At 46.2% G+C, this 16,140-nt stretch overlaps 3 protein-coding genes and 1 non-coding gene across 4 annotated transcripts; 2 read left to right on the forward strand and 2 right to left on the reverse strand.

The window, feature by feature from the left end:
• The first annotated feature begins 1,757 nt into the window (after positions 1-1,757).
• LOC119277343 (histone-lysine N-methyltransferase, H3 lysine-9 specific SUVH1-like) lies at positions 1,758-5,536 on the forward strand. Its single transcript, XM_037558616.1, has 3 exons — positions 1,758-1,873; positions 2,307-4,610; positions 5,195-5,536. The coding sequence occupies exon 2, from the start codon at positions 2,330-2,332 to the stop codon at positions 4,559-4,561; it is 2,232 nt and encodes a 743-aa protein (XP_037414513.1). The 5' UTR covers positions 1,758-1,873; positions 2,307-2,329; the 3' UTR covers positions 4,562-4,610; positions 5,195-5,536.
• A 554-nt stretch (positions 5,537-6,090) lies between these two features.
• On the reverse strand, positions 6,091-10,523 carry LOC119277344 (probable arabinosyltransferase ARAD1). The gene is made up of 8 exons (XM_037558617.1): positions 10,048-10,523; positions 8,913-9,086; positions 8,429-8,586; positions 8,185-8,332; positions 7,813-8,067; positions 6,976-7,086; positions 6,634-6,702; positions 6,091-6,416 (listed from the first exon to the last, which is right to left on the reverse strand). Exons 1-8 carry the CDS (start codon positions 10,501-10,503, stop codon positions 6,297-6,299), a joined length of 1,491 nt encoding a protein of 496 aa, XP_037414514.1. The 5' UTR covers positions 10,504-10,523; the 3' UTR covers positions 6,091-6,296.
• Positions 10,524-11,046: 523 nt separating this feature from the next.
• Positions 11,047-12,494, reverse strand: LOC119281630 (NAC transcription factor 32-like). The gene is made up of 3 exons (XM_037562110.1): positions 12,290-12,494; positions 11,846-12,165; positions 11,047-11,730 (listed from the first exon to the last, which is right to left on the reverse strand). The coding sequence occupies exons 1-3, from the start codon at positions 12,492-12,494 to the stop codon at positions 11,047-11,049; spliced, it is 1,209 nt and encodes a 402-aa protein (XP_037418007.1).
• A 1,979-nt stretch (positions 12,495-14,473) lies between these two features.
• Positions 14,474-14,560, forward strand: LOC119282912. Its single transcript, XR_005138942.1, has one exon. It is a non-coding gene; the product is annotated as a small nucleolar RNA R24 (small nucleolar RNA).
• The last annotated feature ends 1,580 nt before the right edge of the window (positions 14,561-16,140 follow it).

Genomic DNA, 16,140 nt, shown 5'->3' on the forward strand with positions numbered 1-16,140 from the left:
GCCAAATTGAAATCCTTCAAATTAGATACCCCTAAAACATTACAGTTCTGATACATTCATATGCGCCATTTCCAACGGCAATATCCATTTTATCAGATTGTGAAATAAGTTTTTTTCAGGGACTAGGACTACAAACGAGTTACCTGGTGTTGCATCCTAGTCCACGATATTTACATTTCCATGTTGCCTAGTGTTGGTTTCTGGATCAGAACTGGGCCCGTTAAGCTTGATAATCGGATTTTCCAGCAATCGTTTTACTTTTCTTATCAACACTTGAACACCCGAAACATCATCTAATGAGGATACCATGGATCTTTTTATAGAGCCCAAGTTTAGAGCATCAATAACCTCTTGAGAAAATGGTTCTTTTACTTGTGCCACCAGACTGTCTTCCTCATCAGATTCAGCTTCCTCCACATACTTAAGAAGACTAGCACATTTTTCACGATGAAAAGATTTATGGGCACCCCACATTCCACCACCATATCAGGGGTACAAACCACATCAGAGTCCAGTTCTATATTGACACAGACAGGAGAAACATCCATCTCTAAGTTTTCCTTTCCAACAAAAACCGGTCATTAACATCATCGGTCAGGGAATAGAGGTGGAAGGAAGTGGTTGTAACATGAGATACATCCATATTTGCTTTTTTAACACTAGAACCATTGGATCTATTGGCAGTATCCAATTTATCAATAGGACCCTCGTCCTCTCCTACATCAACCCCTCCAATAGAGTTTACATCCCCATCCAAAGCGTTTTTACCAGCATCATCTATTTCAATGTCATCATCTCCATTATCTTCATTGGGATCGTAGGCACAAACCTGGCCTAAACCCTCCACCTTAAAAGAGAACAGGAGCTATTTATATCTACAATACGAGATATATAACATATATTACATCTTTATGATAAACCTAGTGATATACATAGGACACCGCTACGCGTCGGCCGGCGAATCTTGATCCGCCATCTCACAAGCCATCGGATCTCATGGATTGAGTGGCCGAGCGTCATCCTGTACCATCGCAACATAGGTCGTGTTGCAGAATCATGTTGCAGAAATTTTTACAACATAAGTCAAGTTGCAGATTTCTTTTTTTTTTTGAAACAAACGTTTTGTTACAGTTTTTTTCCTTGCAACAAGGGTCTTGTCGTAGAAATTTTCATGACAAAAGCCTTGTTACAAATATTAAGTTAGAAAATTTATAGAAATATTTCGCAACAAAGGTCTTGTTGCAGAAATTAATAGTCTTTTCCCAGTCGATGCCCGTGCAAGCCGAGACCCTGCAACTGTTCGTGGGTGAGACAGAGAGCGATAGGATCGAGATGTTTCTGAGGAAGCAAAGGTGAAGAAAGGGTGGGGCCACATGGACACGTGGTAGACGATGGCGGCGGTTGACGTTTGGGAGCAATCCACTAGTGGATGCTAATCATTTTTCATATGGGCATTCTAGATGTAAATGTTTTTCTTTACGAACTTGGTCAAAGTGTACGAGATTTGGCTTTTAAGAAAATATATGCACTACATTACAAAACTGAGAGAGTATTATACATGAATCCGTTGGAGATGCTCTAAAAACACAAGCGCGAAAAGCAAGCAAAGCCGTTCACTGTTGCGTACCATCGCATCTGAAGCGTCGGTTCTCTGATCCGACGGGCGAGAGGAAGCCCTTGGCGACCCTCCGCCGCGCCTCTCGGGCAGTACTACTAGTGGGGACAGGCCCAGAGCAAACGAACCATCCACCCACACTCCCCCACCAAATTTCCCCTCCTCCTGCCCGAAGTTGAACAGAGCAGGCGCTGTCCGCCCCCATGGCTCCCTCCATCTCCTAGAAGCCGCGGAGCGGAGCCCCGGATACTCGCCAAGGTGAGCTCTTCTCCATTCGAGGTGCGAATCTGCATCTGCGATTTTTTTCGAGCGTTGTGCTGGTTCGCGGGGGCGGAGTTCGTGGGATCTCTCTCCCCCCGCCACCACAAAACCCCAGCTTCCGTGAGCCCGGCTGGCGGGTCACCCGCCGGATTGAAGCTTGCTCGCCGACGGCGAGCCCTAGGGTTTCCTTAAAAAGTCTCCGGCATTTTTACAGCTGGTTGCTCGATTGCCATCCGTTTGCTCGCGGAATCGATGTCGATTATCATCTACCTAGTACTACTTTGTTTTGGTTTTGCTCCTGGTTGGTTCGATTATTCCATTTTGAACTACTGTGGCCCGTCAGGAAACCTAAAGTTTGAAACTTTACATTTCCACCCGGCTACGCCGATGTGCTATGCCATGGACACTAACTCTGCTTTGCTTGATGCAGGGATCCAGCTGCTGCGAGCCGTCATGGACCGGACATCGAATTTCATGCCTACTCCTGATCAGGATGTCCTGGATATCCAGCCCCTGAGGACTTTGGCTCCCATGTTCCCTGCGCCTCTGGGGGTCAACACGTTTAACGTGCCCAACACCACCCCACCATTGATATTTGTCACTTCAGCTGGGCAGTTTCCAGGGGGGGTTGGTGCTCCGGGCCATCCTGCTTTCAGGTCATTCGCCGCCGCTTTCGGTGCTCAAGATGCTTATGGAGGGCAGCCTGCCTCTTCTGGTGGCCAGCATGACGGTGGAGGGCATCCTGCCTCTTCTCGTCGCCAGGATGGTGGTGGAGGCCAGGCTACCACCTTTGCTGATAAGTACGCTGCTAATGGAGGCCAGACTGCTGCTAATGGGGCTACAAACCTTGGCGCCAGCGCTGACAGCCCAATTGATGTCATCCCTATATCAGCTTACAGGCCGACACCGCCACCTGTTATACCACTGGACGACGATGACGATGACAATGAGCATTTCACTGGCAACCAGACATCAGCATCTGGGCGGAAGATCAAGAGGCCGTCCCACCTAAGTGGATATAAGATGAGCGGCGGTTTGGGCAGTGATGACAACAATGGTGTGAAGACCAAACGCAACAAGACCTCTCACAGGAAGGCTGGTGCTGACAATGAATTTACCTCGGTGCCCCTTTCATCCAGCAATCCCAGGGAGGCTGTGGAAGAGGTTCTCATGAACTTCGAGGCCCTGCGGCGTAGACATCTTCAATTGGATGCGGCACAAGAGAGTACCAAACGCCCAGACCTTAAGATTGGTGCCGTGATGATGGCCAATAATCTTAGGGCTAACATCAGGAAGAGGATTGGAGTTGTTCCTGGAGTTGAAATAGGGGATATTTTCTACTTCAGGATGGAGCTATGCATTATTGGCTTGCATGCTCCTACCATGGCTGGAATTGATTATATGACCCACACCTTTGGTGATAAGGATGATGATTCTGTAGCAGTATGTATTGTCGCTGCAGGTGTTTATGAGAATGAAGATGATGCTACAGACACACTAGTCTACAGCGGTTCAGGAGGTAGTAGCAAGAACAATGAGGAGATGCATGACCAGAAGCTTGAGAGGGGTAACCTTGCTCTTCAGATGAGCCTGTCGAGAAAGAATGTGATCCGGGTTGTACGGGGATTTAAAGATCCAGGTTGCTTGGGTGGGAAGGTTTATATGTATGATGGCCTCTATAAGATCCATGAGTCCTGGAAGGAGAGAACAAAGACTGGGATCAATTGCTTCAAGTACAAGCTGCTGAGGGAGCCAGGACAACCCGAGGGAATGTCAATCTGGAAGATGTCCCGGAAATGGGTGGAGAATCGAGGAACTAGAGGCAGAGTTTTACACCCTGATCTATCATCTGGTACTGAAAATCTTCCGGTGTGTCTTGTCAATGATGTTGACAGTGAGAAAGGACCAGGCCTTTTCACCTATATTACTCAGGTCAAGTACCCAAAGCCACTAAGTTCTATGAAACCATTACAGGGTTGTTCATGCCTCAATGCTTGTCTGCCCAGTGATACGGATTGTGGTTGTACACAGTTTAATGGAGGTAATTTACCTTATAGTTCAACAGGATTGCTTGTATGCCGCAAAAATAGGCTACATGAATGTGGTGAATCTTGCCAGTGTTCAGTTAACTGCCGTAACAGGGTGACACAGAAGGGGGTTAGGGTTCACTTTGAGATCTTCAGGACAGGAAATCGAGGCTGGGGTCTTCGTTCATGGGATCCTATACGGGCTGGCTCATTTATCTGCGAGTATGTTGGCGAGGTTATTGATGAGAGTAAACTGAATTTGGATGGTGAAGATGATTACGTTTTTCAGACTGTGCGTCCTGGTGAGAAGACATTAAAATGGGATTATGTACCTGAACTGAGGGGGTTGCAAATCACAAATAATTCAGCTGATACTTTTGAGCCACTGCCCATCAAGATAAGTGCAAAGAAAATGGGAAACATCGCACGTTTCATGAACCATAGTTGTTCCCCTAACGCCTTCTGGCAGCCAGTTCAGTTTGACCATGGAGATGATGGTCACCCACATATCATGTTCTTTGCACTGAAGCACATCCCTCCCATGACAGAGCTGACGTACGACTATGGTGATATTGGAGCTGATTCTAGTGGTATAGGTTCTCCTGGAGCTAAGAGATGCCTTTGTGGATCCTCAAATTGCCGGGGCTATTTCTGCTGATTATGGAAGATGTGCATTCTGCTTATCAACATGCCAATCTATCTGTTAGGTAAAAACAGTCTTCACCTGAATGCCATTCTCAGCATTGAGCATCATGCATACATCTAACTACTCCTTTGCTGTTGGACATCCCTGCTTGTCATGCATATTTACAGGCATCTGGTTCATATTCGATAAGCAAGCAAGTTGTGCTGATAAACACTAGTTGGATGTTTGTGTTTTATCTTCGCTGTAGCTGTAATGCTTGTGCTTCCACAGAAACTGCGTTAGAGTGTTACATGTAGGAATGCATGCAAGAACAGTGTTATTCATGTCCAGTGACTTAAGAAATTCTCAGCTTCTCTATTAAGAACGAACAATGTAATTCCTGTCTAGTGTCTTGAGAAATTCTCAGCTTCTCTGTTAAGAACTCGAGACATTTCATGGTCTAGTTTTTCTTGCTACAGATTATTTTGGGTCAGGTATTTATGATAATATGTCGATGTATTTCATATCCTGAATAGGATTTCTCTATTAACAAATTCTTACACCATTAACTTGGAGCTGTTGCTTTACTTGTGTAATAGTTTCTGATGTTTGTAAACTAGCCCACCTCGACTTTCTGTAAACCTAACTTGTGCTGGTCTTTTGCAGATCATTTTTTGGCCGTTCTGGTTGTACCTAGAAGAAGGGTAGTGTGCTGAAGTCTGACAGAGGTAGGAGCGTCTCAAATGGCTCCCCTCATGACTGCGCCGTAGTGTGGAGATAGTAGACTTATGTCAAGCTCTGCAATGCCCATTGTCACACAAGGACAAAGTAGCTTCTTGTGATTCTGTGACCGTAGGCCTTGTGAGGTCAATTTTGTATGATAACCTTAGTATTTTGGTCAAGTCGAACCAAAACTCTTAGCAGCCAATATGCCTATTGCGCCATTGTCAAGTATGTTCAGACCAGTGAGGCCGGTTTTAAAGTCTTGAATTTCCTACCAGTTTGTTCTATGTTGAGTTCCGTTTGGATTTATATGCTACAAAGTTATACCGTTGAATCTTCACATTCAAAAGAGGTTATCAATGGCATAACTTTTGCAGCATATAACTCATATTTTGTTGATCAAATTCATGGTCAGAGACCTCAGAAATTTATATGCTACAAAAGTTACACCGTTGAATCTTCACATTCAAAAGAAGTTATCAATGGCATAACTTTTGTAGCATATAACTCATATTTTGTTGATCAAATTCATGGTCAGAGACCTCACAAACCCAAACAGAGTAGAATTGGTTGGAATCTACTCCCTCCATTCCTAAATACAAGTCTTTTTAGAGATTCCATTATGGACTACATACGGAGCAAAATGAGTGAATCTACACCCTAACTATATACATTCGTATGTAGTTCATATGGGAATCTCTAAAAAGACTTGTATTTAGGAACAAAGCCAGTTCTGAGGAAATTCCCTGATAATTGCTTTTTAATGTTTATAATAACTGAAAAGGTCTCTGGGCTACGAATAAGGTACATCCACACCAGGATCTTTAGGCCTTGGGCCCTTGGCCATAAAAGCAATGTACTAGCACACTGCATATCTTCAAATTCTTAATTAATTCTCCAACTGGAGCATCACTTACAAACTAACGCTAGATTTTTCAAGTACAATTTACAAGGGAGTGTAACAGCTGTGCAAAACTCATGCCAATGACAGGTAGAGAAGAGCTACCACGATACGTGAACTATAAAATACAAAGAAAAGGCTGTTTCAGAGCATCCTCGTAGTGTTCCCGACTCTACACTCACATGTGCATACGCTTCTTGATTCTCTGACCACACGCCATGACCGCTGAATATGCAACTTGATGTTCACCAGCTTGCCAGCAATCTGCATTTCGGGCATGTAACGGATAAACTGTTATAGCGAAGATTACTGTATCTCTGAAGTCCCAACATTTACACAAGGAATGAAACTGCAGATAAAATAATTGGCCTTGAAGTGGTGGGCTCACAACATTGAACCGATGTAGATTCTAGAAGCAAAAACACTTCTATTTCGCAAGTATAATAGGCTGAACAACTCTAGAAGAATGTCAGGGAATTACCATTCTCCATGTAAGGTCTTCTGGTCCAAGGGGCTGAGCAGGACTTGAATATAGAAAATGCCTCGAGTACTGTCAATGCACCACGAGTAAAAATAGTCAAGAAGATGGGTCTTCCAAGAAACTTAAGGGAGTACTTGGTCGGTGCCCAAAATCACCAAAATTGGCATTGCCCATACCAACTAACTAGCGCACTCTAGTTTGTTTTTCTTGGCAACATTGTTCAAATCATGGGCAAGCATAACCTTCACTGAAATTTTGGCTAGCCAAACTTTTGGTAGGCTGAACTTGGGTCCGAACCAAGCATACCCTTAAATCGTATTTAGGTTTTAAATAAGAGCAAACCTTGAGAAGATTGGATTGCATATCCCTGACTCTTTTGGCATCGATGCCTCTTAGGTACTTCACCAGCCAGCCAGGTTGCACAGCATCAGTTGATGACACAAACAATGCTATCTGCACAATGAAGTAACATGCCATTATTTCACACTGCAAAAACTTGTGTTCTCCAAATGCAGCAGACCAATGCCGATGACCAATGGTGAGGCAAAATACATAGTCATCATGCTACAATAAAAAATTAAAATTAAATCTTGATGGGATATAATATATGCATCTCCAACAGACTGCATGTGTAAGATTTTCGTGCATGCCCACACATGTGCACATCTATATAGACACCTTTACTATAGTTTACAATTGATTAATATTGCTCACGCACCATTTTTATAATTCATAGTGCCCGATATCACCAACGCGTTTTCTCGGTTTATCTCACAGTGCAAGTATATATAGAAAATAAATAATCCTTAGGTACAGTGGTTTCATAGATACCGTGCCAACTTTTACACAAGCTTCAGAAACACTATTGATACAGAGAAATTGGTATATGTCAAAAGATAGGTATCACTAATTCTACAACAGTCAGTGTCATTGAAGTAATCAGGCCTGTCCATTGGCAACTATGCAACTATAGTCCGCATGTTACTTGTTAGTAACTCAGTGATATGGATATATTTGTTTGTCATTCATGAGATTCAACTAGAAAAATATCCTCATTTTTTCAGGTAACAGGTAAAGTTTTGGAGCTCCAGTAAAATATATCAGCGATCTTTCCGAACCTTCATGCTTCAAATTATGGAGAATGGTAAGGCATGTTGTAGAAAAATGGGTCAACTATACCTTACTGTAGTCAAGTATTCCTTCAAAAGGAAGCTCTAGCTCATCGCTGATTATAACTGGGATACATCCACTAACAATTGCGTCAAACAGGCGAGCAGAAGATGGAGTGTCCCCAGCAGGATTCAAGCAAAAGAGAGACTTGCGCATGCCAGACTGAGCTGCTACTTTCCCCTTAGCCCCAGCAGAACCTTCTTCTATGATTATGTCTTCTATGTTTTGTAATTCTGTCACAAGCTTACTGCGTATCTTCCCACCCTAACAAGGTCAACAAGATAGAAGACCAAAAGGCAATAAGACAACAAAAAGTGGAACTATCACATGCATATATAGATCTGATTTTGTCAAAGGTTGAAATAGTATCAAGAAACTTACAGCATTTCTTTTAAGTCTTCCTCGGAAAAATAGTAACGTACTTCTTTTAGATTGAGTTTCTGACACACACTTATGATCACAAAGGTCAACATTTGGGACATATGGAAGGATAACATCCTTTTCCAGATAAACTTGCCCAGGTTTATACCTGATATAAGGTGGAAACATGAGTTGTGTTGCTCAACTGATGTATGCAAGCAGCATAGAGGCAACGTGGCGAACAATGAAGGAATGAAGACCATACCAGTTCCCAGTAGAATCCATATCAGGTAGAAGCCATATTGCTTTCTTCACAAATCTTCGGACTGACTTAAAAGACCATGGGTGATGAACAGGAATAACATGATCTCTGCCTTGTGAACGTTGCCAAGCAGGTTGATCAGTCACCCACTTCAAAGCTTCCTAATTACAGGGAAGTAATGGTAAGATCATCTTGGATATAAATAGGGATGAACAGAACAATTAATAACTTGTAATCTAGACAGAGAGTTAGATATTCCTTACAGTCAGGTGAACCCCCCAAAAATATATTACAGATAGTCATAGAATATTGAGTTCATTCCATAGTGTGTTATTATGATTTCTGTTGTGACTGCAGAAACAAACTAAATTTTCTTAATAATTGATGTCAGGTTGATAGCATGAAGAATCAAAGTTTAGCTTGGTCACATGCATGTCCTACAACAAATACTAGCTAAAAAATTAAACCTTGAGAAATGCTCGCACACCCTATAAAGTGCCTTGCATTCTTGTTTCTCCAGCAAGAAGTAACTGATTGTTGTGAAAAATGGCACGTAGAAAATGTCTGCTTCTTCTTGCCGCTCAACCCTGATAACATTCTTCAGAAGTCTTTGTGATTCAGGAGCAATGAGATCAGCCCACAGCCAGTAGTCAATAGAATGCTGCACATGCGAATGGAGATAAATTCAGACAGTAAAACAAGACAAATGGCAAGTTCCAAATTCATAGTGCTACAGTATTACTTAGTATACAGATATTTAACAAAACCGTGTTGGAAAACTGATGTATTAGAAATTGTCATATGCAGAGGTGGTAGATCTAAACACGCAGTAAACAGACCATTCCTTTCCCAGCAAATATTAGTACAGGCTATTCCAGTTCAAGAAGGGGAGCCTTGGCGCAGTGGTAAAGCTGCTGCCTTGTGACCATGAGGTCATGGGTTCAAGTCCTGGAAACAGCCTCTTACAGAAATGTAGGGAAAGGCTGCGTACTATAGACCCAAAGTGGTCGGACCCTTCCCTGGACCCTGCGCAAGCGGGAGCTACATGCACCAGGTTGCCAGGTTGCTATTCCAGTTCAACCATTTTCCTGCTATATGTAAACAGGATATCGGCAAGAAGTAAGCTATTTACAATTTATTAATGCATTCCAACAAGAGTTTTATGATCTCAAAGAGATCCAAAGAACATCAGCAAACGATACACATCCTTATGTTTGAATCTTGTAATAATTACAAATTACAGCATATTCAGTCGAGAAGCGTATGTGCCTCATTGGTATAGCTTTGCAGCATTGGGTCACAGGAATACCACAGATACCCAGAGCAGCTACAGTGGATCAGCACATAATATTTCTATGAGATCCAACACACTAAAATAGAGCTCATTTCAGGAACACTTGAGATCTCCCGAGAGCATCAGAGAACAGATTTATCACAGAGGAATATAGCAACGCAGCATTACTACTAATGCTCCACTTTCAATCAGCAAGCAATCAAATGCCACACAGTCTACAAACTAAGCGCCTTCCACCACCAAATCTGGGAACAAGGAGATCTCGTGGCATCATCAAAATTAAAACGACGCGAGAATATGATACAAATCGATCTCACCGCTCGCCCACCTGCTCGATGAGCCTGTGCACGGGGCTCCCGTTGGAGGTGAGGTTGGTGGTGTCGCGGTACGAGTCCCTGAACAGCCTGAGCAGGTCGTAGGTGAACTTGCGCGGCATCTCGTACACGTAGACCCTGAGCGGCGCGGGCGCCGCCGGCCACGCGCCCCGGGGGTCCCCGTACAGCCGGGCCTCCTCCTCCCTCCGGATCGCGGCGTCGAGGTCCCCGGGCGCCGCGGAGGAGGCGGCGGGGCGGTGCGGGGAGTCGAGGAAGCGGTCGAGTGAGGCGACGAAGGAGGTGGTGGTGCTACTAGGGTTGGAGAGTGGGCTGGCGACGGGGCGCGGCGGCGACGGGGAGAGGAGGAGGAAGTAGACGGCGGAGAAGACGAGGAGGGCGCCGACGGCGAGCAGGCAGCGGGAGGAGGCGCGGCGCGCGTGCGCGAGGGAGGGGAACTGCTTCCCTGCCATGGCTGGAGACTGTCGAGTGGGCTGCAAGTTTTGTGTTAAGCCGAGGCTTATGGTTTGGGCACACCAGATAACCAAAGCTAAAATAAAATTTGAAGGACTGGAGATAGAGGAATTTGGCAAACTCAATCTCGAAGTGATTCAAACGGTCCATGTGTTAAATTAAAAAAATATATCCTAAAAAGCATACTGAACCTTGCTAAATTGCTATGAAAATCCTACAGTTCAAAGATGCCTCGCTAATTAAAATCCAGCACAAGCACACCTAAACAGACCACCATTATCCATGCCATGAACTCTTAAATATGCACTGCTCCACTGGCAGCAAATCAGCACCTACTGCCAAAATTTCACCGCAACATTCTATCCAGTTGCTTGCAGGTTGCAAAAACACATAAACCTACGACTACTCTAAACCTACCTTATCTTTGTCCTAGGGAAAACCCGACAGGTCAGGGGATCTGGCAATTGCGTTCAAGAAAAAGGGGAGATGGTTTATCAAAACTGAACCAAAAATCTACCAATGTACTTATGCATTACACAGAATTAGTTTTGGCCGTCTGGTTTTGCACGCCCGGAGCTCTTCTTTACTGCCGCGTTGCCCTTCTTCCCGGCGTCGTCACCGCTCGCCCTGGCGTCTTCTTTTCTCTTGCGAATCACCTTGGCATGTTCAAGACGACCGTCGTCGGTGGAGGAGGGAAGATCGGTGACGAAATGCCGAGGCTGAGGAGCAGCAGGTGGTTCCGACGGGGTCTCCATCGGATCAGGGTCGCTGGGCGTTCGGAGCCGGCTGCCGGACGAATCAATATCGGCGCCCTCTGGATAATACAGGTTCCAGGCCCATGGATCAATCGTGAAGACATGGCCAAGACTGTTCCCACTCGACAAGGGCCCCAGATCAAGAGACTCGAACGGGTCGTCGTCAGCAGTCTGTTGGGGATCGGCGCCGGAACCGGATGCTTCGACCTGGCTGTCGGCGGTGCTGTCCGACCAGTTGGCGCCGTTGCGTAAGAGGCCGGCAGACGCCGTCGCCTGCGCTTGCTGCGACGTGTCGGGGCTGGTGTCCGTCAGCGGCTCGTCGACGAGCATCATCGATGACGGCTCGTGCTCCTCCTCCGCCCCTTCCTCCTCCTCCACCACCTCGTCCGCCGGAGAGGCGCCGGGATCCTCCTCCTCCCCTTTCTTCTTCTCCGGCTTGCGTGTTATCCTGCACAGCACCCACTCGTTGAGCTGCAAGCAAAAACACACGATCGACACACATCATCAAACACAGGGACGCTTGGCACCAAATTAGTTGACATGCATGGCATGAGATGAGATGATGAGATGACGATCTATGGCTGACCAGCATGAAGTTGGGGGCGGACGAGACGGGCATGTTGGAGTCCACGTCCACGAACTCGGCCATCTTCCACTCCGTCTTCTCTATCCGCTTCTTCTTGGAGTCGCCGCCGTCGTCGTAGAGGAACACCTCGTACGCCAGAGAGTTCCTGAAACCGATCGTCGCCTTCTCCTTCCCGTAGGTGACCGGCATGTTCTTGCCCACCGACTTCCAGCGGCCCGTGTCGCCCGTGTTCCGGCTCGGCCGCCCCCCCTTGGCGTACTTGCGGTTCCTCTGCGTGAACACGTACCAGTAGTCCTCCACGCTCGGGCCCAGCCTCTCCGCTGCCAAAACCAAAGCAAGTTACACGGCCATCAAGAACTCAATCAAGAAGATCAAGATCGATCGGAATCTTCTTATCTTAGAGTGAAACGACGGTGGGCATTAAGCAAGAAGGCAAGAACTCACTGAGAATCTGGGGGTGCTCCGCGTACACGTCGTCGTCGTGCACGAGCGTGGTCGGGGGCGGATCGCCGCGCAGCTTGCTCCGGAGGTAGCAGAGGATGAGCTCCTGGTCGGTCGGGACGAACCGGACGCCGGGGACGTGCAGGTACGGGTACAGCGCCGCCTCGCCGGACTGCTGCTGCGACGACGTTGACGCCTCCAGCAGCATGGCGGTGGACGACGTTGGCGCCTCCAGCATGGCGGTGGACGACGTTGGCGCCTCCAGCATGGCGGTGGACGACGTTGACGCCTCCAGCATGACGGCGTCCATGATGGCCGCCGACGACGGGTGGTCGCGGCCGGCACGTGCTAATGCTGTCGGATCGTAGCCGAGGACGTTAGGGGTTTGACGCCGCTCTGCTGCCCACAGCACGTACGGAACGAGATTCCTTTTCCGTAACTCAACGGTTTGCACGATTCATATAGCATACGATGGGTTTAGGGGGCTGTGGCCAGCCTGCCTGATGAGGCGATGTACGGACCAAGATTCCTTCTCCGTAACGTTTCCCTAGTTTTTTCTTGTTGAGAAAAACAAGAAAAGTTACCGACTACCTCGCCTTGTCGTCCACGTCGTCTATTGGGGCAGCCCGCGAACCACACTCGCCTACGAACTGGCCCGTTTAGGAACTCTAGTGCTTATTATGTCTCATACCTATATATTATCTCTTCCTAATAATAATAAAGTACGGATTGGGTCTCCGAATTCACCGTCGCGGCGTTTTTAAACAAAGGTCCCTGTGCTTTTTAGGAGTTAACCCGCAGTCTATCCATACACAAAAGAAAAAACGGTTCGCTGGAAAACAAAAAAACAAAACACCCGTACGCAGAGGCCTCCCGTACGCATCTGCCTCCTCGATCCCTCACCCGTGCCCAAGCCACGCCATCCTCGCACCGTCGCCGCCGCCGCCACACCTCCGCCATCTCGCCGCCGCGGCCGCACCCCTCCATAATTGCGAGGAGAGGCGTGGAGGAGAGGCTAAACCGGCGGCGGCCTTGCAAGGGCCTGCGGTGGCACGGTCGTCAAGGACCTGTCGAATCTCGCCGGATCTGGTGGGAAGTGGCGCTCAGACAGTGGATCTCCAAGGAAGGCGGCCGGAGCTCGGAGCACGACGGTTGGCGGGCGCGGCATGGCATCGGGTAACTCTACCTCCTCTGCTGCCGAGCGCGTGAACCGCCTTCGTCTCCTCCACCCGGCCGGCAAACCCAGCCACCACGCACCTTGTCCCTACTCGTCCTCCTCTTGGTTGGACCGGGCGCTGCTCGTGCGCTCGTTCACCTCGCGTGGACGGAGCAGAAGGGGGCCGGGGCGACGCGAGCGAAGCAGAGCAGCGCGGCAGGAGTCAGCGAGCATGGGGGCACGAAGCAGAGGCAAAGGCGGCGGCTGGCGACGGACTTGGCGCGATGGCGGTGATCCGATCGGGCGAGAACGAGGCAGGGGCGATGTGGTGGAGGCCCGGCGGCGCGGCTTCCTGCGGGTGCCATGGCGTTGGGTGGGCTCCTGTGCACATCCGAGAGAGAGGTGAGAGCAGAGAAATCACTACCGTTCCAAGGTCTCTGGTCTGGGAGCTTGTGAAGAAGAGCAAGTGCTTCTTGATCAAGCAGTTTGGCAACAGCAACGCCAAGGTCCAGTTTCACAAGGACCCAACAACCTCTACAATGTCCGCTACTACAAGTTCTCAGGTCCATAGCTCTTCACACTTGCACTGTTTTTGGCGGGCTCAAAGCTGTTTATTAGTTCCTCTACAAGGCGCTAACTTGCTATGGTCTGATGTGGTTTTTTAGGCTTAACAAACAGCAAGACCGTGGCGGTCCAGCCATCAGCGGGAGAGGAGAAGGCTGTTGTCCTGTCCACGAGCAAGACCAAGAAGCAGGACACCCATGCCAAGCTGTTGCACAAGACTCTAACGCGCAAGCAGTTCTGCAAGATGGCCAAGTCTGTCCAGAATCAGGTACTAACACAACAAAAATTCTTACTTGAAAAGTTAGAATGCACATGTTATGCTTGTTTCTATGCTGCAACTCATTTGTATGTGCACCTGCTCTTATATACATTTAACTGTTTTGTGGATTGTACTATTAACATTTAAGAAGTTTTTCTGTCATTGGGAAATCTGCTTTGGTCTTTGTTTTTAATTGGTAACGAAAGGTATTGCTGTGATGAGCCGTGGCGATAAGGATACCAACGGATCAATTGGTTATTCAATGAAATGCTTTTTACGCTTGGCATTGAGCTCAACCGGTTAAGAAAATTGTTTTTGTTATATATATTAGATTATTGTGTACACAATTTTCACGTTAGTGAGCACATATTAGATTACTTTCACCCGTTGCAACGCAAGAACATGGAGTTATTCTCATGTTGAAGTTTCCAGCGATAAAAATGGGCTTAGCCAACATCGCTCAGCTGCTGAAATTGCAAATTTGGTGTAGTTATTCATGGTAGAAATTCCAAATTAAGTGGTATATTTTGCCAGATTGAGAAACTGCATACACACCTTTGTCAATGCGCAATCGAACATCCGTCAGGTGCTGATCAGAGGACTACTAAAGTAGGGGAAACACACTTAAGTTTGTTATCCAGAGTTTTTTCAGAAGCTAAACATCAGTGGCATCACAAGTGGGCTTCCTCATTTAATCCAAGAGATCTATCAAGTTGCAAAGATAACAACAGTGAACATGAAATATCTGAAAGCAAATGACCCGAGTATCCTCTACTACTTTGGTTTAGGTGCTATTTATCTTGCTCTGTGTTGAAATATTTTTATCTTCTGTAGATGCAAAGCATCCAGGATGTGATAAATCATTCACTGGATAATGGCATTTATATGTGGTTCCAGTCTTTTCACGGTGCAGGTGAACATGAGAATTCTATCAAAGATAAGTGCCCTTTCAAGATTGACATTGTTCTTTCTTCAGTGTAGGTGCATGATATTACATGATTAAACATGCCAATTTTTTAAATTGATTTAGTTGTCTATATTATGCTCTATGTGCTATTACCAACAAAAAAGTACACCATAATATAAGATGTTATTACATGGACGGAGGGAGATTTTTAGCCTGCAAAGCAACAAATCTATTCCCAGTGTGGCAATAATGTGTTTGCACCAGTTAAGGAAGAATTTGTTTTTCACACTGTAAGAAACACTTCATGTTTCTTCCCCATCATTTAAGTGTGCCATTCTTCTTTGTTCATGTTGCTAATAGGATATATTTCATTATGATGATGTTCCATACTGCTCCTATGGAGTCGCTCTTTGGACTGTTGGACGCGTATATCCAATGAAACTACTTTTCCGGTTGTTGGCTGGAGCTATCACTATGACTGAAAATTTCTTTTCAGTCAAGAAACCAACGACATGTCAACACTTATCAGCAGTTTGCAATCTTTGTTAGACTATGCCTAAGCCAATGGTTAGACAATGTTAGGCAATGTACAAAACATGGACATGATTTATGTAGATTGGGCAGTCCCTTCAAACTGCATTTTTCAATCTTGAGTGGACGATTATATGTTTTCTTATAGAAAATTGACTATATGTTTGATGAATTGACTGATTATTTTTGCCCTATCAGATTAAACTAGGTCTTAATTTGAAGGTACAATTTAGGCTGCTGGTGCTGGTTTGTTTATTGTACTAATTATGCTCTTTAGACAGAGACATGTTGTCTTCATCATTCCTCAGTCATTATGAGCTGGGCATAGATCGGTGACCCGGTTAATCCTGATTTATTGCAACATATGTTTTCTCCACACAGGTCTAAACAATGCAACCTCTTTTTAGGTTGTGGAAATATGATTCGGATGGAGGTTG

Source organism: Triticum dicoccoides, chromosome 3B (assembly GCF_002162155.2).
Source record: "Triticum dicoccoides isolate Atlit2015 ecotype Zavitan chromosome 3B, WEW_v2.0, whole genome shotgun sequence".
Taxonomy (NCBI): Eukaryota; Viridiplantae; Streptophyta; class Magnoliopsida; order Poales; family Poaceae; genus Triticum; species Triticum dicoccoides.